This window comes from Mya arenaria, chromosome 2 (genome assembly GCF_026914265.1).
Source record: "Mya arenaria isolate MELC-2E11 chromosome 2, ASM2691426v1".
In the NCBI taxonomy this organism is placed as follows: domain Eukaryota; kingdom Metazoa; phylum Mollusca; class Bivalvia; order Myida; family Myidae; genus Mya; species Mya arenaria.
Window position 1 is genome coordinate 34,858,239 of NC_069123.1, and position 25,530 is coordinate 34,883,768.

At 34.4% G+C, this 25,530-nt stretch overlaps 1 protein-coding gene across 1 annotated transcript in view; it reads right to left on the reverse strand.

The window, feature by feature from the left end:
- Positions 1-215: 215 nt before the first annotated feature.
- The window catches only part of LOC128222519 (diacylglycerol lipase-beta-like), a 31,779-nt gene continuing 6,464 nt past the window's right edge, over positions 216-25,530 (reverse strand). Inside the window, exons 5-15 of the mRNA XM_052931566.1 lie at positions 25,175-25,262; positions 23,938-24,056; positions 23,194-23,364; positions 22,269-22,395; positions 21,634-21,717; positions 19,321-19,473; positions 17,786-17,913; positions 15,736-15,877; positions 14,685-14,795; positions 10,416-10,525; positions 216-5,062 (exon numbers count right to left, since the gene is read on the reverse strand). Of these exons, the coding sequence (XP_052787526.1) occupies positions 4,894-5,062; positions 10,416-10,525; positions 14,685-14,795; positions 15,736-15,877; positions 17,786-17,913; positions 19,321-19,473; positions 21,634-21,717; positions 22,269-22,395; positions 23,194-23,364; positions 23,938-24,056; positions 25,175-25,262 (1,402 nt within the window). The 3' untranslated portion in view covers positions 216-4,893. The remainder of the gene's footprint in view (positions 5,063-10,415; positions 10,526-14,684; positions 14,796-15,735; positions 15,878-17,785; positions 17,914-19,320; positions 19,474-21,633; positions 21,718-22,268; positions 22,396-23,193; positions 23,365-23,937; positions 24,057-25,174; positions 25,263-25,530) is intronic.

A 25,530-nucleotide genomic window follows, 5' to 3' on the forward strand; every position in this document is an offset into this window, starting at 1 on the left:
TCTTTCTGATTCTGTAGATTACTTCAGGTAAACAATGCACTGATCAATGAATGTTAAGCCTGCCTAGTGGCAAATCTGGGCTGAGTCTGAAGTCTATGTCCTCCAGATGGCCAGCTATACAGGCGGGGACCCCCCACCCCCCTCCCTCCCGGTGTGGAAAAAATATCAATTTTGTGCACAATATCGACTGGAATATTGAATTCGGAACTAAGATGCTAAAACTTAAAATTTTATTGCTAAGTAAAATATCAAACAATACAAAGTGAAAGACATGCTACGTAATAGCTCTGTTGCAAATATAATAAAATAATTCAATATATAAAAAACAAAAAACAAATCCATTTAAAAACTGCGACAAGGATATTATGTCAGTTAATGGAATAAAGACAGCTTACTTCAGCACTGAAAATGTTACCTTAGATGTCAATCAATAATATAAAAAAATATAAAACCAGGAAATAAACAAACAACATGATATGTCTGATGTTAAAACACTTCTTTGAAAAATGAGATAAATCTAAAAATGACAAAAAACAACAACAAAAAAAAAAAAACAAGGAAAAAAATAAAAATGAAACCAAATATTGAGGTTTTGAGACTTTTCACTAAAACGCACTGTAGTGCATTCAAGGCAGCAATAAAGCATGAAATCAGCATTTAGCTGATAAGCCAACATTTCACGGTGAGGCAACAGACTGAAATCTAAAAATAACTAAGGAAAGTTTCAAAACTAAATATATTATAAACATCATATCAATTCATGTATTGGGACTTTTGGTAAAAATGTGACATTCACTGTTTTAACTGAAATCCTTGTTCTTTAAGATCCATTTTTTTTATTGATATTTCATAAGATGGCCCCATTCTGTTTATATCATCCATATATTGTTACTCCAAACATAATATATTTTACAACGATTGTGTAGAAAGTTATGATAACTTATACGAAGTCACTTTCATTGGCACGATTTTTCGTGAGAGTGTGGTCTTATGTTGTGGGTGAAACAAGTCAGTACCCGTAGAAAACCCACTTGTCCAGCTTGGTGACCGCTAAACAAACTCAGAGGAGCCCAGGCTGGGAGAGCATGAAATCTAAAGATAAATCAACTACAAAGGTACTCTTATGTTAAAGAAAGCGTGTGAATTTGCTTTAATTTGCGAATTTCAGTGTTTCTATTTTAGCAAGTACACTAGCTGTCTTAGTCAAATATAGAAATAAGAACAAAAAGACAAAAACAAGTGCACACGCTTTTGTAATTTTGCTATAATTTGCTAATTTCAGTGTTTTAAAATGAGGATGAGGTTTAGTAAAATATAATAAAGAAATCATGAAAGAACTGAGTTAAAACATTTTTTTTGCAACATACAAAATCTAACAATACTTAAATGGCATTTATCTAATAAACAATGAATTTCACTCAACACATGAGAAAATAATAAATAGCATTTATTGACAAAATAAATAGCATTTCATATATACATATAAATCTGTTAAAAACTTATGCATAAGTTGTTACTAAAATATACATTTCAACTACAACTGCTGGGATGACAATCAAACAAAAATACCAATCTTGGAAATTCACTTTTAGTACGAGGGATTCAGGGCTGAGAGAGAATTAAGAGGCCTAAAGCTGCACTCTCACTGATTGAACGTTTTGACAACTTTTTTTATCTTTTGTCTTGGAACGAGCCAATTTTTGCGAAAATCCATGGAAACCAGTTATAGAAGACTGCTGACATTTTTCTTATACTGTAAGTAACGGTTTAAGCCATAAAACATTAATTTTCGAACAGAAATATGAAAACTACAATCTGATTTTTGTCAGCAATCTTATATTATTGGTTTGAAGATGTTTACGCAAAAATTTGCTCTTTCCAAAACAAAAAATAAAAAAGTTGTAAAAACGGTAAATCTGTGAGAGTGCAGCTTTAAATATCATTTATAAAATTGTTTCAAAGCCATATAGATGCATGTATATTCACAGGGCTTCTGTTCAAGAAGTAAGTAAGATATTACTCCCTAAAAGTTGGGCTTTTAATTTTCAGAAACATCCATCATTTAAGTTAAAACTTCCCAAAGTGAAGGCTTCTAAGTTCAAAATATCAAAATCTTAAATCTTTTCAGTTTTCAAGTTGAAGCAGTACATTTGAACATTCCTCTGTTGAAATGTTTTTTTTACATGCAGAAAGTGATATTTTAAATCAGAATAGTATGAAAATTGAGACATTTTTAGAGTTAAGATGACTTGATCTTCCACATTTCGAAGAAAACATTCAACATTACTCAGGTTGTGAAGTTCATACTTCCAGTTTCAAATTTCTAATCCCTGTTTCAATTTTAAGTTACTTCCTACAATTTCAATGCAATATAACAGCAAAAAACAAACGTTACAAACATACCGCTATCTGATATTGAAAGCTTTTCATTGTTATTTTAGAATTAATAATGTTCTTATCATCTCTGCAAATATAATCACCGGGTCACAGCATTAATAGAATATGTTAAAATACACTTTTTTAGCACCAGGCACTAAAAGCATACCAGTATATGCCAAACAAGATTTATTCAAAATATGACTGACAAGTACTTAAAACTGCACTCTCTCAGATAGACCTTTATGAAAACTTTTTTTTGTGTCTTGGAATGAGCCAAAAAATACGTAAAATTGTCTTGAAACCAATGATAGAAGACTGCTGACTAAAGATAAGTGGCAGTTTTTCAAATTTACGTTCAAAAATGAATGTTTTATGGCTTATGAATGCTTTCGGCAGTTTCCAAACGATTGAAATCTGTTCTATTGTGAGCTTATATGACTGTATTGAAGGCATCGGTACCAAAATAACCTGATTCTGAGACAAATAATAATTAAAAGTCTAGGCTGTCAATCTGTGAGAGTGCAACTTTAAAATCAAACAGTGTCCCTTTGTTGCAGATATGCGCGGAGACATTAATATATCATAAAATTGTTGTGGGATTAGTTTTTAATGACAACAGTAACACTAGGTCACAAACTTATGTCAACACGACAAAAACTTCCTGTATACTGTCTATCACAATCCCAGGTCATTATTTGGAAGAGGGGCTATTTTTTTCCTTGTAAGACTACAAGTTAAACATCTTAAAATAGTAAGTAAACAATGTGATCTTAAAGTACCATTCATCTTAACTTTATTTTAAGAACATTATACACTGTGTCTATAAACTGATACCCAGTCAGATAATGTTTACAATTTATCAAGGAAAATAATAATAATAGCCTATCCATTCATGGAAAGTCCAACTTTTTCTCAGGGAAAATATTTATCATTCTTGGATTGTCTATTTTAGAATTAAACAGAAATAAAATATTTACTTGTAAAACAGACGTCAACAATTTTTTTCTCAGAACATTTATAATTGCTTGTCATGTTTAAAAGCAGTTTAATGTCATAAAAGATTGTCATGAAATAGCAAAAAATATAATTTAATACAGCAAGCACCTCTGTACAGTTTTTCACAGCATTATAATTATAATGAGTTGCGACAATGCACATAAATAATTTTACCCATTTACTGCAAGCAGGGCTTATCAGCATTCTTATATCTCATATGCTGACAAGCCTTTATAACATAACATTACACAAATGGCATTTGCACAGTACTATAGTATTAATTTTCAGGAAGTTTCGAGACAAACTTTCGCACTTCTAAGACAACATACCTACGTTTAATGAAACGGTTGCATTTGAAGATGTTCATCATACTGTTTACAACTTTGTTCATTTGGCACTTAGTGAATTCATCGACCTGTCACCTAAGATGAGATTTAGTGTGGGGCTTAATAATGTTGTTGGCAAACAATGGACGTATACACACATCTTCGCTAAAGCTGCAGTCTCACGGATTGACAGTTTTGTCTTCTTTTTTTTAAAAAGTCTCAGAATCAGCTTATTTTGGCACCAATGCCTTCAATTCAGTCATGTGAGAAAACACAAAATAGAACGGATCTAAATTGTAAGGAAATCTGTTAAATTTTTCATATTCTCTTAAAGTGTTCGTAACGCTTTTAGCAATAAAACGTAATTTTTGGATGTAAATATAGCAAGCTGCAATCTGATCTTTGGTGAGCAGCCTTATATCATTAATTTTGTCACTTTAACACAAAATATGACTCATACCAAGACAATTATATACAAAAGTTGTCAAAACTGTCAATCTGTGAGAGTGCAGCACTCAATTCTCTCAGATAATGGGCCTTAATTCTTCTCACCATGTTTTACACTGCATATTTTCGTCTACAAGTCTCTTAGTTACCGGGTATTAGTTCCAAATTTTAACACTGATGACATTGCTAGTCAAACTATTTGGGAATGTAGCAATTTGTGGCAAAATCCAACTAAAAACAGTTATCTCTGGAAAGGACTATTGCTTCATCACAGTCTCAATTTGAAATAAAACATTTCTTGAACAAGCCTGAAAACCATATAATAATGTTTAAATAACTGAAAGATTATAATCAACACCGTCACAATATATAAACATATAGCAAAGCTGAGATTTTTTTTTACCAGACCACATGCTAAAAGCTGCACTCTCACAGATTGATCATTTTGAGATTTTTTTGATTTTTTGTCTTGGAATGAGCCAGTTTTTGCCTTAATATCTGATAACTAGTTATATAAGACTGCTGACAAAAAAGCAGATCACAGTTTTTTAAATATTTACCTTCGAAAATATATGCTCTTTAGTCAGTTAGGTTTAGTTATATAACTGATTTGAAGGCAGTTGATGCCAGACTCAGCTGATAAAAAGACAAACAATTATATAAAAGTCAAAACTGTCAATCTGTCAGAGTGCAGCTTTAATTCAGATTCGTGACTTTCATATTTAGCTAATATCTATCACTGCTATCAAGAGTCTTTTTTTGATTCCAAGTCCAAGTGTTTGGCTAGCTGTCTCAATGCTTCCAGCAGAGTGTCAGGGAAGTGGTGAGCGATCATTCGTCTACTGAGGATGATTTCCCCGAATGTATCACAGTTTGTCCATTCTGCGTAATAGTCTGGGCTTGCATTCCAGCGTCTGTGGAAGGGAAAAGGTATATAAGTTCAAAAATTGATTTTGATAAAAAAAACACACAAACAAAACACTGTACATGGATAACATGTGCTTAAAAGTTGTGATAATAGGTTTTATCAACAAAATTCTATTGCGAAAATCATAGTGTGAGACCTTTAAAGCTCTCACAGATTGATTGTTTTGACAATTTTTGTATTTTTTTGTCTTGGAATGAGCCAGGTTTTGCTCAAATGTCTGGAAATCAGTGATACATGTATAAGACTGCTGACTCAAATACAGATGGATGTTTTCATATTTAGTTTTGAATTTTTGTTTATGTTATATGCCTAAGTGTTACTAACATTTTAAGAAAAATGAAATATTCATCAGTTTACAAACAATTGAGATCTGTTCTATTGTGAGTAAATATCTTATATGACTAAATTGAAGGCACTGAAGCCAAAATAAGCTGATTCTGAGATGAACAAGAGCAGCCACAGACAGCTATATCCCCCGCCTCATGGGGACATTTTTTGTAAGAAAGCCAATCAATGATAAGGGTAGTTTCTCAGGAACATAAGAAATGCGTAAAATTAAGAAAGGGCAATAACTCTTTCAAAAAAGATCAAATTGCAAAAGCCTGACAATATGCCCTGTGTCACTATATAGTCATAAATGAAAGGAGTTGTGAAGAAACCAATTTCAAATGTAAATAAAGGGGCAATAACTCTTTCAAAAATGGCCGAATCGCGAAAGCCTGACAATATGCACTGTGTCACTATATAGTCATCAATCTGTGAAAGTTTGGTAAAAATCGCATGAAAAACGTAAGAGGATTTGCGAAGAAACCAATTTTAAATGTAAAATAAACAAAGGGCTATAACCCTTTCAAAAATGGTCGAATCCTAAAAGCCCGACAATATGTGCTGCTTCACTTTATGATCATCAATCAGTGATAGTTTGGTAGAAATCGCATGAAAAACGTAAGAGGATTTGCGAAGAAACCAATTTTAAATGTAAAATAAACAAAGGGCTATAACCCTTTTAAAAATGGTCGAATCCTAAAAGCCCGACAATATGCGCTGCTTCACTTTATGATCATCAATCAGTGATAGTTTGGTAGAAATTGCATGAAAAACGTAAGAGGAGTTGCGAAGAAACCAATTTTAAATGTAAAATAAACAAAGGGCTATAACTCTTTCAAAAATGGTCGAATCCTAAAAGCCCGACAATATGCGCTGCTTCACTTTATGATCATCAATCACTGATAGTTTGGTAGAAATCGCATGAAAAACGTAAGAGGAGTTGCGAAGAAACCAATTTTAAATGTAAAATAAACAAAGGGCTATAACTCTTTCAAAAATGGTCGAATCCTAAAAGCCCGACAATATGCGCTGCTTCACTTTATGACCATCAATCTGTGAAAGTTTGGTAGAAATCGCATGAGAAATATAAGAGGAGATGCAAAGAAATGAATGTGGGACGGACGGACACACACACACACGCACGGAATCACGCCTACCATTACTATATCCCCTCGCCTTTTCAAGGCGGGGGATAAAAAAGGGTCAATTAACTGTCAATTTGTGAGAGTGCAGCTTTAACTTTATTTAGCTAAGGTGTAGGGTACAGCATGTTAATATAATTAATTGAAGCATTTGAACAGGAAGAATATTTAGTGAATCAGCAATATCTTTCAAAGTGTATGAAAGACGTAAGACAACTGTTGTACAATTTCTAATATTTGCATCATCTATTTGAAAATAGTTTTATTTTTTATCTAATGCGATTTATAAATTAACCATTCATTGATATGAAAGAGACACTCAATGTAACAGCAAATGAAATCAAGCCACTTAATTTTAAAGCGTTATTTTCAATAAACAGTTCTAAGCATAGTTTTCACAACTGCATGTTTGGCATATTAGTTAAGAACTGAGGAAGGAAATAGGTGATTAAATTTCAATCTTGGAATTTGATCTTTTCCGCTAACTGGAGAGCAGCCTTGATTATCATAATATCATGATTCATAATGCTAATGGTTAAAAGTGCTACCTCACATTTTTTTTTTAATCTGAATAGTAAGTTTATGCAAACAAGAGATGTTAGTGAAACATTTATGCCCCCTTGGGAGCCAAATTGTTAGTAGGATTTGGACACTTAAATAAAATATGGACAATCAGAAAACCTTTTTTCAGCTTACAGTCACACTGACCTTGACCTTTGACCCACTGACCTCAAAATCAATAGGGTTCATCTGCTGGTCATGACCAATAAGCCTACCTAGTATGAGGTCCCTGGGTCAAAGCGTTCTCAAGTTATTGATCGGAAACCGTTTTTCATGTTAAGGTCACACTGACCTTGACCTTTGACCCACTGACCTCAAAATCAATAGGGTTCATCTGCTGGTCATGACCAATACACCTACCAAGTATGAGGTTCCTGGGTCAAAGCGTTCTCAAGTTATTGATCGGAAACCGTTTTTCATGTAAAGGTCACACTGACCTTGACCTTTGACCCACTGACCTCAAAATCAATAGGGTTCATCTGCTGGTGATGACCAATACACATACCAAGTATGAGGTCCCTCGGTCAAAGCGTTCTCAAGTTATTGATCGGAAACCATTTGGTATTCCGACCGACCGACAGACAGACCGACCGACATGTGCAAAACAATATACCCCACTTTTTTCAAAAGGGGGCATAATAATGTAAAAACAGTACACCGAGAGAAGTTTCAAATGTTATATACTTCAAACATAATTTTTTTATCAACGATGAATGTTTAGCCCAGTAAATTCATGCAAAACTTTACAATAATAATTTAATTCATAGCTATGTGTCTTACTGCTAATTGATATTTGTACTTGCAAGTTTCATGTGAATATTTAAAAAAAAAATATCATGGCATTTAAGGTTTATTCTTTTGCATGAAAATGACAAAAATTAAATGATAATTTTAGCGGGAATTTTAAAAATTATTTTCAAAAGGAACATCTTACTCCTGGTGTTTAACAATTAAATTATCATATGACTCAGTCTTCAGTGGTGTTTCTTTTCCCAAAAGGCAGAGGAAAAAAGGGATCTAAAACCATATTAAAAAAAAAAGAGAAGAAAAAAGGAGTCAACTGAATTTTTTTGAGCGAGTGCCTTTAAATTAACCAACAAACATATGTTTAGAATGATATCAACAAGCTCATCCCGTACTTGACCGTACAATACTTTCATTCGCAACTCAATGCTTTATTTGTAATATGTATCATGTCCCCAGGCCACGATAAATAAAATGTTTGTTTGCCGATAACCATAAACTTAGGAGTGGGTAGGCAGGTATGCTGTTCTTTTCCCACTTCCTTACTCAGGGATGGGATTGACCTGGCAGCCGGAGGGCTAAAACATTTTCGCCCATGGGTTTATGAGGCGCTCTTTGGGTCAAAAGCGCACTGCTGTAGAAGAAAAAATGGCTTTTTAGAGGTTCTTTTGAGGGCTCTCCTGACTTTAATTTGAAGCAAACTGGAATATTAACTTAAACAACTGAAAGCAACCAAATAAAAAATTTCAGGTAAAAAAATATTTTTTTTATTTTTTTATTTTTTTTTTGGGGCCATAAGATCCGCGGAATTCCGCGAATCCGCGGACAAATCACATCCCTGTAAAATACTGTCGGAAAAAATTCAAAATTAAAACTGAACAAATAATATGACCACCAAAGAGGCTACAAAAACATTTCAGGATGCAGAGCTTTTGTGAGTTGGTCAGGAAACGCACAACAAAATATTTATTCACTGTGGCCTCAGCACGAATCATTGCAACTGGATATTGAAAAGCGCAGCTGAAAACCACATTCTACTACAAATGATAAATTTTTTTTTAAGTAAACATGGTAATACAAGCATTTTTTACAGCTATTGTTAACTATGAAGGAGTATAATTTTTTTTTTATTGTTTTCATTTCAACGAACTGATTCTGTCATGATTTCCTGTACATACAGGATATAAACAGAGCTCTTACTCAATAAAAGTAAGTGTTATCTGAATTCTAAAACTCTAAAACAAATAGTAACATATTAAAGAAACATGACAAATAGGACCCATCCTTGCATTATTTGCCTTGGGGCTTACAAGGAAAGTCGACTATACCACTTACAAGGTTGGTTCCTGAACTTCATGCATGTGAAGCATTTTTTTTGAGGAGAACAGAAGTGTTTACATACAAGATGATGAGAAAGGGGTGTGTGTGTGTGGGTGGGGGGATGGATAATGGGAGAAAAGGGAGTCACAAAGGGAGAATTGGACAGGGAGTTTTATGAGTGAGCAGAGGCATAGCTAGGCTTAAAAAAACATGTAGGCCCGATGGTTCTATGTGAGTTTGGGGACTTATATATGCATTAATATAACACACTTAATTATATTTGCAATGATTACAATAAAATCAAGCAATACAACCTGCATGTAGTTAAAATAAACACCAAACTTTGGTTAAAATAAAACAAACTTTTGAGTTGTTCAAAGTGTTTGAGAAGTTATTAGTTTTTATTGCATTTTTGGGTTACTTAAATTTGGTCATTTTTCAAAAAAGTTGTAGGCCCAGGCCTACAAGGCCTATAGCTACACCACTGGTATAGTTGACTGTAAAGTCCACATATGCCTAGATCCTCAATATATAGCCAATAAAAAATACACAGGAAATGGCCCCTACTGTGACACCAATGCAATAAACAGTAGATGCACAGCAGGGGATTATCATCCCAAACATGCCTTAAACTAGGCCTTTAACACAAACATATATACAACGTTCATCACAGAAACAAAGTGTTACGAAGGGGTAACAAGGAAAGGGCGGTTACAGGGGGTACCTTCCTGTTTGGTTAATATTTTAGCAGTACATGGAATACCTCAATGGCTAGGCGAAACCAGGAAGGAGAGTGGAGGGAGGAGTCAGGATACCAACCTGTTGGCTTGGTATTTTTCAATTATATATAGCAGCTGGCAATGGAGTATTATAAACTAGGGTTTGGAGGACAGTTCTTTTTTTGGATGATAACTATATCTATTTGGTTAATATTTCGCCAGCACACAAAATATGCATTGAGGGTCACAAGGGTGTAGAAATTGAAGGAGAAACTTCCTGTTGGGTTCATATATTTCCATTCCATAAAATAACTGCCCAGGGGGAAACAAGGGTGTGAAAGGCAATTTTTTTTGGGGGGTAGCTTATTGTTGGATTCATGTTTTCCAAAGACATAAATGATCTGCCCAGGGGTCAATAAACTGTTAAAGGACGTTTGTTAAGGTTATAACTTCCTGTTGGGAATCTGTCAGGGGGGGGCGGGGGGTAAAAAGGGTGTAGATGGCAGGGTTTTCATGGGAAAGTTACCTATTTGGATCATATTTTTCCAGCACGTGTAGTATCTGGCCGGGGGGTAACAAGGGTGTGTACACAGATGAGATTCTGTCTCTCTCCACTTCTTCTTGATGTATCAGTTCCTGAAACAGATCATACAAGTATAGCTTATGTCAGTTGACCAAGTTTAGCTTACGTCAGTTGGCAATTAAAATTGCTTTAAAATATCTTTTATTCAGTATACAGAAAACACATCTGCATTTGTCCAAATAAAGGTAAGAATTGAAATTCACCAAATATCCAGAATATGATCAAGCATGATTACATCAACAATACAATGAAACCTACCCATCAGTTGAAAATTGAACAAGGGAAAGTTACAGCCCAGACATGACAACCTATACTCTATGTTCTTATATGCAGCATTCCATTGTGAATAAACACTAAGTGTGACCTTGACCTAAGAGGTAGGGACATGGGTCTTGCACACAACACGTCTTCTTGGTATGTCAAACACATGTTGCAAGTGATTTTAAAATCTGTCCATACAAGAGAAAGTTACAACCCAGACACAAGTTATTGAGCCGGACGGACAGACGGACGGACGGACGGACAGACAGATGGTGCGATTTTTATATGCCCACCTTGGGGGGCATAAAAAAAACTCTGTTAAGGGCACAGGGCAAGGGCCAAAACTACAATGAACTAGAGACACAGACGTATAAAAAACACATTATGTAACATAAATACAAACACCACAACAGACCACAAACTTATATAAATAGATAAACCTTGTCTTTCAATGACAGTCCAATTGGTAGGATAATGTGTGTGCGACACCCCTGTCTATTTTGTAGTAATTTTGTGCCAAGGAATGGGTTAACATCATTGTTAAAGCTTCGAAACTACAAGGGTTTTAGTCAAAGGGTTATGGAAGGGTGCTGCACCCTGCCCTTTTTTGGTAGCACCCTCCTGCCATCATGGAGACCAACATGTGTGCTCTCCTGCATGTGTAGAATTAAATGCTAAAGACAATCAAATTAAATGCTAAAGACAATCAAATACTTTTGTTTTGATTAAAACTCAAAACATGACTATAAATTCATACAAACTTCTTCCCCGCCATACACAACAAGCCCTTTTTATTCCCTAACACCCTGTCCCTTTTCTGTAGCACCTTGCCCTTTTTAAAACAAGGCTAAAACCCTAATGCTATAAGGTAAACAAAGCAGTATCTAAAAACTAATTAGAAGCTTTTTCTGTGTTAGAAAGATTAAATCTTTTCTCAAATGAATGTGACATTATTTTAATCAGTATTTTCGAGGTAAACTGTCCTTCCCTCTTCTTTGAATGACCCTATAGAATGACTCTACATAAACCATATCACTACTATTTATCCTCCATACAAGCCAATGAGCTCTTCAATACTTTTGCTTTTCAAAGTTTTTCAGCATAGCATCAACCTTGAAACTTTCTTTAAACTTTTGCATTTAATCATATATAATTATAGTTTATAAAATTTGGCTAAGACTAGAAAACGTGATATTATGTAACAATACTGCATTTATTTTTCAAAGGTATCACTGTCAGAATCCGTGCATTACTCACTCAGGTTTTTTTCCTTCTAAATATACAGGCATGAGGAAGTGTGCTTAGTTGAACTTAATGCTAAATCTAGGCAGTGTACTGTAAACTGATAACCATGCACCTATAGATGGTAAGCATCTTAACAGGGACACAGGGGATATAGATAAACTGTAAATATTGTTGTCTAAATCCAACCCCTAGGGTGGGGCAATTGGTCAAAATCCCTTGGGGTTGGAGTTGAGTTGGGCATTAAAATTACTATTGGAAAACATCCTGCCAAGTCTACTACCCATGAGATGGCTTCACAGGGGCCTGTTGAAAATTCCCACCTGTCTGGAATCACCCCGATGTCTGAAGTGCCCTATATGACTGCCCCCCCCCCCCCACACACACACACAGTAGTACACCCAACCCCCGAGTAGGGCCCAGGTGGTGACTTCACCGTGCCTGCCATAGTCCTGGAAATCATCCGGTGACTTGACAGCCATATATGATTACCACCCAAAACATTTACAGTTGCAATAGATATAGTATCATTTTCTTTACTATCCCTAGGATGGCATCACACATCAAAAAGTGTCAGGATGAGTAAATAATTGTTAAAGAGACCGTTAACTATTTTGAAACGATACTTTCATTTAAAATTATTAAGTGGAGAAAGAAATGTTTCAATTAAAACTTGACACCAACACGGACATATCTAGTTTCATGAAATCTTAATATAATAACACTATGTTTTTGGTACAGTAAACATCGCCGTAATTTCAAACTGTCTCATCTTTTTTATAGACCATCTACGTATTAAAATAATTGGAGCTGGTGACATTTTTTTCCGGTACGAGGAAAAGATAAAGTACTTTAATTCAAAATAACATACACAAAGCAAAATAGAATTAATTATTCACTGATATAGTTTCATAATAAAACAGTAAACAAGAAATGACACAAAGGGATGAAACCAGTTTTTCAATTTGCGCAATGAGAACTTTGGCAAGTTTTGTGAATCTCAATACAAGCAGTGACCTTCACCTTGGTCTAGCTGCAGAGAATGTGTATATTTCACATGCTTTATGTTGAGTTTCATACATCTACACGTTATTCTAAACTAAGAAATAAAATAAAACGAAACATTTAAACCTAATATACCAATGACCTCAAATGCAATCCAGAGTACAACTTATATGAATTTGTTATACAGTAAAACTGCGATCGCTTGAGGACACCGGGGTCCGAGTTGAAACCTCGAGGGAACCTATGTTTCGAACGAACCCGAGTTTCAACTTTCCAGTCTGATATGAAATATCTTTAGTGTTTTGTTTTATTTAAGTTTGAAGTCGTCAAACTGACTGTTTAATACGACACCGATTAAGTGTTGCGTTGTGGAAATCACTCATATGTTCAAACTTAAGGCTGTCGTATACGAAGTGTAAAAGAAAACACAATTATAGATGAATAAATAGTTATGTTTATTTTTACAAAAAGCACATTTTCTAAACAAGCAACATTATATATGACAGTACATAATATGGCATAAGTAAGATTTAAGATTCGCAAAATTAAGGATTGATGATTGGCGCATCTTGTCTATCTCCCAAAACTGTTCAAACTCATAATTATCTTCTCAAATGCCCTTATTATCGGTAATGCGTAATCAGTGAAAATTGTTTTTCACACATTATTCAATATCCTTTAACTGTCATTGCAATTTTAACAACTTGCGAAAATACATAGCAATAAAATGTTTGTTTATTTTGGAACACACGTTCGGGATAAAGTGTGAAATTATGACCTCGAGGGAGCCATAAGGTTTTGTGCATGATTTGTGTATTTGGGAACGGCTATTGTCCTCAACTCCTCGACTTAATTAGGTTTCGATGCAGCATCAGAATATTTTATATGAAAATTGAAGGAAATATGTTCGGGACCAAGCTCCGACCTTGAGGGACCGCCGGTTCTCAAACGACCGCCTGTTAGAACGACCGCTGTATATCAAGTTTCATTGCTATGATTTATTGAAAAAAAAGAAAACATTTTTTTGTTCAGTTTAGGGTAACTGCTACCTTTACCTTTATCCTACTGATCCCAAGCTATGTCTTCATATTTATATATGCTACCTACACAAATTTTCTATTTTAGTAACAATGACCTTGGTCTTGACCCTAACTGCCTCGAAACCATTATCAAGTTAGAGATTTATATAATCTTCCTACACAACAAGTTCCATCAATACAAGTTATTCCCATGTTATTGAGCAAAAAACATTTTTAAGATGCACTATTACACCCAAATAACATTTACCACAATTAAGAAATATTCTTTTAATATTCCAAAAAGGATTAATAAATGTCGAAAACAATGGTTGTTATAAAGGATACCAAGTTTAATTTGAAGGAAATGAGCATAAAACACGGTATTTCTACTTTATGAGACTATAGTAAACCACAGTAAATCTTTTAGCATTCACCAATCATTTAATATTTTTGCGCTTTCTGCTATTAAATACACCGTTACAATCTTGTTATCAGTAATTAATATTTTCCATAATGCATTATTTAGTAAGTAGTTAAAGGTTTATCACTCAAAATTTGTGTTTGAAATACATGTGTATGTATTGATTTTGAATAAGAGTGTCACTTTAATATATTTAGGAACAGCATACCTGCCAAAAATGGACAAGCTAGAAATGACAATATCCAATACACACGGTCAACTTACATCAAACCATGAGCCCAGCTCGGTGTTCTGCAAGTGGTTAGCCTCTGGGTCACTTGGCTTAAATGTGCCGAACAATCTGCGCCATCTACTCTCTCCCGCTATCACTTTGTGCTGTAACAACAACAATACTTTTAGATTATAAACCATCACATAGAAAAGATGGAAACATCATTAAATAAATCATTAAAAAAAGAAATGGAAAAAACAGGAGCACCAACTGTCGCAAAATATGCATGTCCTATATTTAAGACACTAAGTTTGGTAATAATTGAATAATTGGTTGAATGTTAGCCAAGGGACACTGTAAATATGGTGTATGTCAATTTCAGGATCATAACTCTGGAGTGACTCAAGCGATATGGCTGGTTAGTGAACTTGTCCAAGATATTATGCCCATTAACATTCATATCAAATTTGATCATGATCAGACAAAGGCTTGTAAAGTATTGATCAGACAGATTTTAGATAATTTCTACAAAGAGCGATAAATCTTGAATGACTGGGGTAATATGGCTTGTTTTTTATCTTGTTTGATATATTATGCCCATACACATTCTTACCAAATTTGGTGATGAATGGACAAATGCTTTTAAAGTTATTGATCAGACTGCAGCAGTAATGTGGTCATGTAGCATTCGTTTTTTCATTTTTTAAAACAGAAATTACTGACAGACATTAATTTTCCAACGATCAAACTTCACATTTCATTTCGTTCTGAATAACATGCATGTTTGCTGTTTACAAGTTAAGATCTATGTTAGACATCTTGACAGCCAAATTAAATTAAAAATATCAGCAGAATAGTGTTTGATTGTTTATAGTTTAAGGTTGTCTTAAACTTAACCTTTTCACCTCCTCCCTCCCATAAATAAAGAAAAACTACTAAGTGGAAGGTTTTACAAAAGAATCCAAAATATATGTCAAGACCGAAATAAAATACTGGGTATCAAGGTCCCTGTTCCAAATATAATGGTTTCCGCTAAATAACATGAGTTTGGCAAAACTTATATTAATGAAAATTGCTATGTAGGAAACTTATGTGAATAAGTACCTTCGGAAGATTGCAATTTCTGAGGGCATATAGGATGTCCAACCTCAGTCTCGAGAGTTCTAGAAGTCCTAGCCTTGGTACCACGTCATAGCCCAGAGATACCGAACACACAAACTCCTCTGTGTATGGCAACAAACTTGCACTGAAAACCAAGCTGACAAAATTAACATATACTTAACTGTTTCATTGAAATATAAGCTTGATATTTTTTCAGTGTTTTGAAATTTTAGCCCATTTTAACCTCCAAATCGAGTATCAGCTCTCTGGCATACAATTTTAACGATGACATTTCATAAATTATTTAAAGTTTGTATACAATTGGGCACATTTTATAAATACCTACAGTTAAATATCATTTCATTACTTTTTTAAGCATATTATAATTCTTTTTTTAAGCATATCATAATTATATAATCAAAAATAAAAAAGGTTGTTTTTTAGTGTATTTAAAGGCAATTATCAAAATTAGACTTTTGGATGAACAAGTCTGAATTCATACACTAGTGCTTGGCATCAAAATTGTGCCAAGCCCTCCTACTCCAGAATATGAACAAGCCCAGTTGGTATTTTACTAGTGCAGGGCTAGCAAGCTAAAAATGTGCAAATTTTGACCATAGTAAAGGTTACAATAAATTTCACCTCATGAATACCAAAATAAATATATCACTCAAGGATATACCACTCGTGTTATATAGCTTTTGGTGCTCACATGGTGAAATATATTGTGATCTTACACTGGAACAAACAATCACCATGTATTCATCATACATTTATCAGCTACTAGTATCTTATGATTATAGACTACACTATCCTAAGGGAGACAACTTAGAATCTTTTAAAAAATATATCTATAATTATACAAGATCTCACTGATAAAAACCAATGCATGTCAATTACTTACAAGAGAACATTACCAGAGTTATGCATCCTGTTAATCAGCTTAATTAATTCATAGAATTAAAAGCTTAAGACTGTCAAATATTTATTTTGTTTTGATAAAAAACTTAAGATAACAAATACATACAAACTTATCATATCTGGAAGATGAAACCTAATATTACTTCAAATAAACACAATTGCTAAAATTTTCAGCCAAATTCATAATCTTCAAGTTCTTCAAAGCCCGAAACAATGTGCCCTATCCACCCTTAGCATACTGCCCTTATCCTGTAACACCCTGTCATTTCTAAAACCAGTGGCTAAAACCCTGAAATGATTTTGCTTGTACAGTTGAACACCGCTATTCTGAACACCGTTTATCCAAAATTATCGCTATTTCGAAATTATTTTTTGGTCCCGATTTTACTCCTATATTGTTGAAACTAAATTTTTAATCTTTAATCTGAAATCGCTAGTCCAAAATTATTGCTATTCTGAAGTAAAAAATACGGTCCCAATTTGGTATTTCACACCTATTCATCAATTCTTGATCATGTCATAGTTTTTCACACCATACTTTAAATGTACTCTGGCATCGGCTTGGGGTGTCAATGCAGCACAATTAGTGCTTGTTAAAGAATGACATGGAGCACGTGTATTTAACAAACATCGATGTCAGAAAATGAGCACTTAATTTGGGTGATGTAGGTTGCATATAATTACTGGTTAAAACAATCTGAATATCATTCGAAAATGTCTATCTCATCTGATTTGATTGCCCCATTGCTCACTTAACCCTCTACCAAACAAATCTTGACTATGTTCTGAATGCATACATGTGCTGCCATTTTGATTTTTAATGTTTTATGTTGCTTTAATAAAGAAGAATAATAACAAATTATTTGTCTAAACAACAAATCAACAATTATTTTTGTATATGAAAGATCACTCAAATCGAATGTATGGAATTGGTAACGTGTAACCAATATTGCAATCATCACGGCTTAGTATTTCTTATCATCTATAATTTGCGAACACTGTCATTTTCTGAAAATTGTTAATCCGAAATATCGCTATTCTGAAATAGTTTCTTGGGTCCCTGATTTCGAATTAACGGTGTTCAACTGTATTTAGTTTTGGGACAAATATCAAAATATATGGATCAGCATACCTGACTAGTTCCCCTGGTGGAGCAAAGGCAAAGCATATTATATTTGGGTACATGGGCCTCATTTCCATGGCGAGAAGGGCAGCAACTCCTGCACCCAAACTATGGCCTGTGATTACCAGGCGGTAGCCCTGAAATGATGGAATAACTATAAGATTAAAACATTATAACACAAATTTGTTACAATATTTGGGTACATGGGCCTCATTTTCCATGGCCAAAACAGAGGCACCGCTTGCCCTTAACTATAAACAGTAACCACAAAAACCCTGAAACTGATCAGCTGATCAATTATACCTAAACTGTCTCTTAAAATTATATTTTGTTGTTTTTTCAAACCATTGATACATTTTGAAGAATAAATTTTGCTGTCTTCAGTACGGAATTATAATGCAGGATTATATTAGAGGCAAAGGAAACTTTTTATTAACATAATAACAGCAAATCAAACTTAGCCCCCAGTACAGATTTCCACAAATCAGATGTTTCACCAGTCTGGAACACCCAAAATTTGTTGAGTAAAGGTTACCATGATCTTTACCTTTGACATACTGACCCCAAAATCAATGACCAAGTCCAACATGCTAACCAATGCTGTGCAAAATGATCCCTATAATATGTATATGCCATGCTTCACAGATAATATAATAAATCATACACAACAATCAGAAACATTCCATAAATTAGATTGAAACAAGAGCTGTCACAGTATGTGACGAATGCCCCCGAATGTGACATTGACCTACGAACAAGGTCAGTACATGAAAAGTTGATCTTGCCTTTACGTGTCAAATATATATGGCAAGTTATTTTAAATTGCCTTTGAACATAAAAAAATACCACCCTTACTTGACAACCTACACTGTTATGTCCTTATATTCAGAATTCCCTTGTGAATAAACACTTAAGTGTATCTTTCACCTTAGAGGTAGGGACATGGGTCTTGCACACGACACGTCGTCTTCGTATGTGGAACACATGTAGCAAGTAATTTTAAAATCTGTCCATACAAGAGAAAGTTACAGCCCGGACACGACAACCTATACCCTATGTCCTTGTATGCAGCACTCCATTGTGAAAAAACACTAAGTGTGACCTTGACCTTTGAGGTAGGGACACGGGTCTTGCACGCGACACGTCGTCTTGGTATGTGAAACACATGTGGCAAGTTATTTTAAAATCTGTCCATACAAGGGAAAGTTACAGCCCGGACACGACCACCTAAACTCTATGTCCTTATATGCAGCACTCCATTGTGAATAAACACTAAGTGTGACCTTGACCTTTGAGGTAGGGACACAGTCTTGCACGCCACACGTCGTCTTGGTATGTGGAACACATGTGGCAAGTTATTTTAAAATCTGTCCATACAAGGGAAAGTTACAGGGACGGACGGACGGACGGTGCAATTTTAATATGCCCACCTTCGGGGGCTCTAGTTTTCCGTAAGAAAGGGCAAGAAACTTAGTGAATACATGCACCAAATGCCATTGTATTAAGGGATTGAGCCTGAAAGCATGAAAGCTTATGAGTCCCACCTTGGCTCTATGGAACGCAATATCGAGTGTGGCATCTGCAATGAGCTTGTTGCGTATATACTTGGCAGACTGGTACATCCCTGTATGGACATATCCCTCCACTCCACCAAAACACACCGGCGCCCTCTCTACCACCAGGTCTGTCAACACATCCTGAAATGTAAAGATTTATTTGGTGTTTATTTCTATATGGCTCTTATCATAGTTATCATTACGTAGCAAGCAAGAAGTAAAGTTAATAAACATTTGTGTTACAGTTGAAACCTGGTGGCTCAATATTCCAGAGACCAGCCAAAATACTTTGAGCATGGTGAATATCAAGCCAAGCGGTAAAGCTTACAAAGAGTAAATCAAAATCAGTCCAGTTCAAGCGAAAGAGAAAATCGAGCCAAGCGATATTGAGCCATCAGGTTTTGACTGTTTATAACAAGTAGAGATACAACTTTTAACATGATGTCATAAATGAATAACAAAGATAATTTCTGTGCTCTATGGCAACATTTTATGTATTCTTGCTTGCAATACAAAATTATTTTAACTTGCCACTGCTCATTTTTATCATTTCTCAAAAACTTGTTTAATAAATTCGTTATTGAATGATCATTCATATAATATCCTATATATAAAGACTTTGAGACATATGTTTATTTTTTGTTTTTTTGTCTTAAAAATATAAATATGGATTACTGTTCAACAATAATGTCTGATGCAACTTGCAAATGAACATACATTCTTGTAGACTTACATGTTGACTTATTACTGGAAATTCTAAATAAAGCATCTTCGGTTATATTATTTACAAATTTGTAACAAAACTGAAAATATTATTGTGTAAAAAAGAGTTTGGCATTGATTAAAACATACTGTAGTTCAATAAGCTTAATTTCTATCAAACAAATCAATAGAATAAAGGCCAAACTGTAAGTTCATGTCACCTCTAAAAACAGAGAGTTCTTCTGATTGAGACTACTGTCAAACCTACATGTTAAGTGGCCACCTTGGGAAAGGGTCAAAGTGGCTGCTTACGACAGGTGGCCACTTAATCCAGGTGGAACATTTTCACCACTTAAGCTTTGTTTAAACACAAGTCAAGTATATATATTTAACAACCACGTCACACCACCAATAAAATCATTATTGTCATCATCAATACAGAAGTTTAAATATCATCATATACAAACGTAGATAAAATAACTTAAATAGAATACAGAAGATAAATGTTTATAAATACATATATGAACTTAATAGCATAAACTAAAAAACGCACCAAAAATCAGTTCACGGATAAATACACATCAACTTCATCGAAAGTTCACTGTTTGAAGTAATCTATCATTTTCACTTGCTTAACACCAGGCTCTAATCTAAAATGCATTAAGCATGTAACTCTGTGAGCTTTGTAGAGTAAATGTTTTAATAGTGTCCATGCAATCACTCACTTCATTTAATGAAACGTGACTTTCTCTGAGCTTACACATGATTGTATCATCTTCAATGTCCTCATCCTGGTTGAAAGAAATTGACCTGTGTCCGTCTACAGTTAAATTCCTTGGCAACACTTCTTGCAATACAACTGTTTTACAAATTAATACACTCGACATGTTCTTTTAGAACAAACACTTGCGATTTACCTTACTATCACCCATAATCAAAATTAAAAAGAAAATCACGCACAATGTCATATAAATATTTGTTCGAAAAGAAAGAAATCCGTGCACTTTGGAATTAATAATGAAATGAATCCAAATTGTAACTCGTTTCATACCTTCAAGTGATAATGCAAACTGTGAATAACCAGTGCTCTTTGTCAGTATTTGATCATTAACCTAGCAATTAATAATATTTATTCAAGTATATTCATTAAGTGTGTCAATTTTGATCCAAATATTCGAGGCCGTCGTATATTTTTCTTAAACCTCAATATGCAATTTTAGTCTGCATTGGAAAATTTGATTAGCGTATGTGTTAGTAATATGGGATAAGTGGTATATTTACCTCTGAAGAGAGAGTTCTTCTGATTCAGATCATATTTACCTCTTAAGATAACAGTTCTTATGATTGAGAGTATATTTACTTCTAAAGAGGGAGATCCCTTGATTGATTGAGACTATATTTACCTCTAAAGAAAGGAGTTCCCCTGATTAAGACTGTATTTACCTCTTAAAAGAGAGTTTCCTTGATTGAGACTATATTTACCTCTAAACAGAGAGTTCTCCCGATTCAGACTACATTTACCTTTAAAGAGAGAGTCTATCTGATAGAGACTAAATTTACCTCTAAAGATAGACTTCCCCTAATTGAGACTACGTTTACCTCTAAGGAGAGAGTTCCTCTGATTGAAACTATCACAGACTGACTGTCCTTGTCAATGCTCACATAGTAGGGAATGGCATACACCTGAAAATAAAAGCAATGCAATGCTCAAGACATTCCATGACATCTTTTGACTTGAATATTGCGTTATGATTATCATTATGATATATAGCCCCTTGTTGGGCGCCAAATGTAACAGACAGCAAAAATTGCTAAATGCACCTGTCGGGGCTCAAACCCATGACCCCTTTATCTACGGCAGACAACCTACCATTTAGCTATTTATAATACCGTAGTCATGCAGTTAAAGAGCCAATTCTTTTGAAGCAAACCTGATTTGTAAGATTCAAATGAAAAATAAATGGCAATAGCCAAGTGTATAAATCTGTTTAATTCTTTCATAAGAATAGTCAGCCATATCTTTTATTGCTTTGTCCCTATTTATCCAAATATTCCTATAAAACAATCAAATTATTTAAAGGTTAGTCAAAAGATAGACTTATTAAGGTTTGATAAAAGGGGCCGACAGCTTTTATTCCCTCAGAAAAAAAATTACTTTACAATTCGGGCGAAATAATAATTATTGAAAACCATAGTCACAGATGCATTTATACAATTACAATCCACGTTTCTACCTCATTATGGAAGGAAGCACAGACAATATTCTCTTGTTGTGTACCAGTCTGAAGTATAAAGGCTGCCGTGTTGGCACACAATCTACTGTCAGCCTCTATCTGCGTGTCTGGTGGCTTACGAAACCAACTGGAAAAATATCACAGATGTTAACATGCAAACTAGCATTTCATATACAAGTTACATACAAACCTGCAGAAGAGGAACAGGTGCTTAAGGAACACAATCACATTGTACCAGGCTGTGAAGAACTTGAACATTATGAATTTGATAAAAACTGTTTGGCATTGTGTTTAAATGAAGTAATATTAGGTTTCAACTGCAAAATATATTAAGTTTGCATGTATTAGTTATCAAATCATAATGTTTAGTCAAAGCAAAATTAATATTTGAGTTTTAAGCATTTAATTATATGTAAACAGAAGGAGGCCTATACTGGTCTCCATGAAAGCAGAAGGCTGCTACATAAATATACAGTGTGCAGCACCCTTTTATAACTCTTTAACTAAAACAATATAATTGTTCAAGCTCTTGATGTAAAGAAATCTCAGAAAATGTTACAACATTTTTCTAGTTATGTGTTCACCATTACCTTGACCTATTGACTCCTAAATCACTAGGGGTCATCTATTAAAAATGGACAATGTGTATATCAAGTTTAAAGATCATACACCAAATCATTCAAAAGTAATTGGTCAGAAATACAAGTGTGACACAAGAAAAGTCATCCATATGTGCCTGTCGTTCTTTTCAAAGGCAAAACCAAAACCTTGAATGACACAATTTTTGTCAAATTCATAACATTGAAGTTCATAATTACAGCCTGATACAATTTCGCCCCTTTCTCCCGGCCTTTGTAGCACCCTGCTCCTCTTCTGCAGCCCCCCGTCCATTTTAAAACCTCGATAAAACCCTTATTACACCTACTTAAGCATGGGCAGGAGCTTTAATGATGCCACGACTGGGTTGTTTAGTCCTATGAAATAAAACCAGCCATAGCCTCCTAGCGCGTATTTCATGAAGTGTGCGGCCTCGCTTACTGTCATCCACTGCTTGCGTGGAACTGAGGGGGATTCTGCTACCTTGTGTGGAGCACACCTAAAAGATGTATGAAAGATATGTAAAGTCATAAAACTGAATCAATGAGTATTATTTTCTATTGATTTACTTTTCATCAGTTTTATTTTGAAGACAGCTATAAGGTGATATTAATCATGCAGGTCATTTTCCTTGTAAGAAACCTGTACTGTTGACCATCTTGAAACGCCATGAGAAAGAGTCTCATTTGAATGTGGTTTTTACCACTATTTTCATTTTCAATATCCAGAACATTTGACAGATAATTGGCAAGTTACACTAACAATCCAGCAGTTGCAAAAGCCAATATTGTTCCTTGGCGAGATTATTTGGTGGAGGATTTTGCTTTTACAAAATTATAAATTTAATAAATGTTACTCTATTATTGTTCATCGGATTGTTTGCCCGAAAACTGGTAGAGTGGCCAATTACATTGACAAAGAATATGAGCAATTAATATTAATAATTTAACACAACAAATAAAACACATAAAAAATAATATTTGTGTTTGTTTTTTTTATTCATGTATTTTATTTGTTACGATTGTGCGATACGGCTCATATTTGTTATCTACAATAGTTTATTAATGTTTACCTGAGTCGAGTGTTGAGTAAAGGAGCATCTACCACATCTAGCTGTCGTCTGGTGTCATGTTGTTTGTTGTAGACTAATATCAGGCCTGTCAATATATCACTACCCACTAGCTTTTCTTTCTGAAATCAAGGGCAATAACTCTTTCAGACACTTAAATATTCAATCAGGTAGCAATATGTGGACCGCAGACCTTTCACTATATCACTTCCTACAAGCTCTTCTTTCTGAAATCAAGGGCAATAACTCTGTCAGACACATTAATATTCAATCAGGTAGAAGTGTGGATCACCACATTTAGCTGTTGACTGGAACTATGCTGTTTGTTGGATACTTACATCAGACCTTTCGATATACATCACTACAAACTAGCTTTGCATTCTGAAATCAAGGGCAATAACTCTATTAGACTTGTTGATATTCAATCAGGTAGAAAAGTGTGGATCACCACATCTAGCTCTTGTCTGGAACCATGCTGCTAGATGTAAATTAACATCAGACCATTCACTAAATCACTACCAATGAACTCCTTTTTATGGTATCAAGGCCAATAACTCTGTCAGAGGTGTAAATATTTAACCAAAAGCAAAGTGTTAATGACTGCATCTGCATTCTCATATCAAGCCTGTCACTAAATCACTCCCAAATAAAATGTAGCTCTTTTTTCTAAAATCAAAAAGAAGTATAATAGTAAATATGTCCATCCTTCATGTACAAGACAGTTTAGTGTATTCATTTTGTCAGTCTTGATTAAAGAAGGTGCATAATTTCTTGTATGTGGGACTGTTGATGTTAGGATGCGTAACTCACAATCCAACCATCATGTAACTTTTACCTCCCTTTGCAGTACATTACCAAGTCACCACTGCTGGACCAACAAATTTTTAAAGGCTTTCAGACCGAATGACTGACACATTTATTGACTTTTCCTGATGTCTGGCAACATTTGTATCAAGCTTGCACGGTTTTTGAGTTATCGCCAATGTTTATCTTGAACATATTTTGAATTATGGCAAAGTTTTTGCACGATGACCGTGACGATAACACCAACGCTATCACAACACCTGAACTTTTTTCTTTGAAAAACAAGTCACCTAAAAATGTATAAGATTTATTTTAACCAAGATCAAAAAGCAATTCCATCAAGCATAAAACACTCCTTAGATTTTTGTTCGGGAGCACATCAACAATCCATTTATTTGTAGAAACACCAAATGCTATCAGGCTTAATCATACATACCTTAAATAAATGGGAGCACAACTGCGCCAGGGTTGTAAAAACATGCTTGTTTTGATCTGCATTCAGACAACACAGGACATTCTGCCATCTGGAAAAGATATAAAAGCCAACTATAAATGTAATAAGACTAATAAAATAAGACTCTTTATAAAAAATATATAAATAAACCTTATTTATTAATCATACTGTTATATACATGTATTCTTTGTTAATAATAACATTTACATACATATTAATTTGTTTGTGCATGCTATCATCATTACATTGAATGATCATAAACTATATATCCTTGTCCCTAAATATTAATAAATGTTCTGTTCTGTAAAAAAACAATCTTCTCAAATAGTATCATTTTC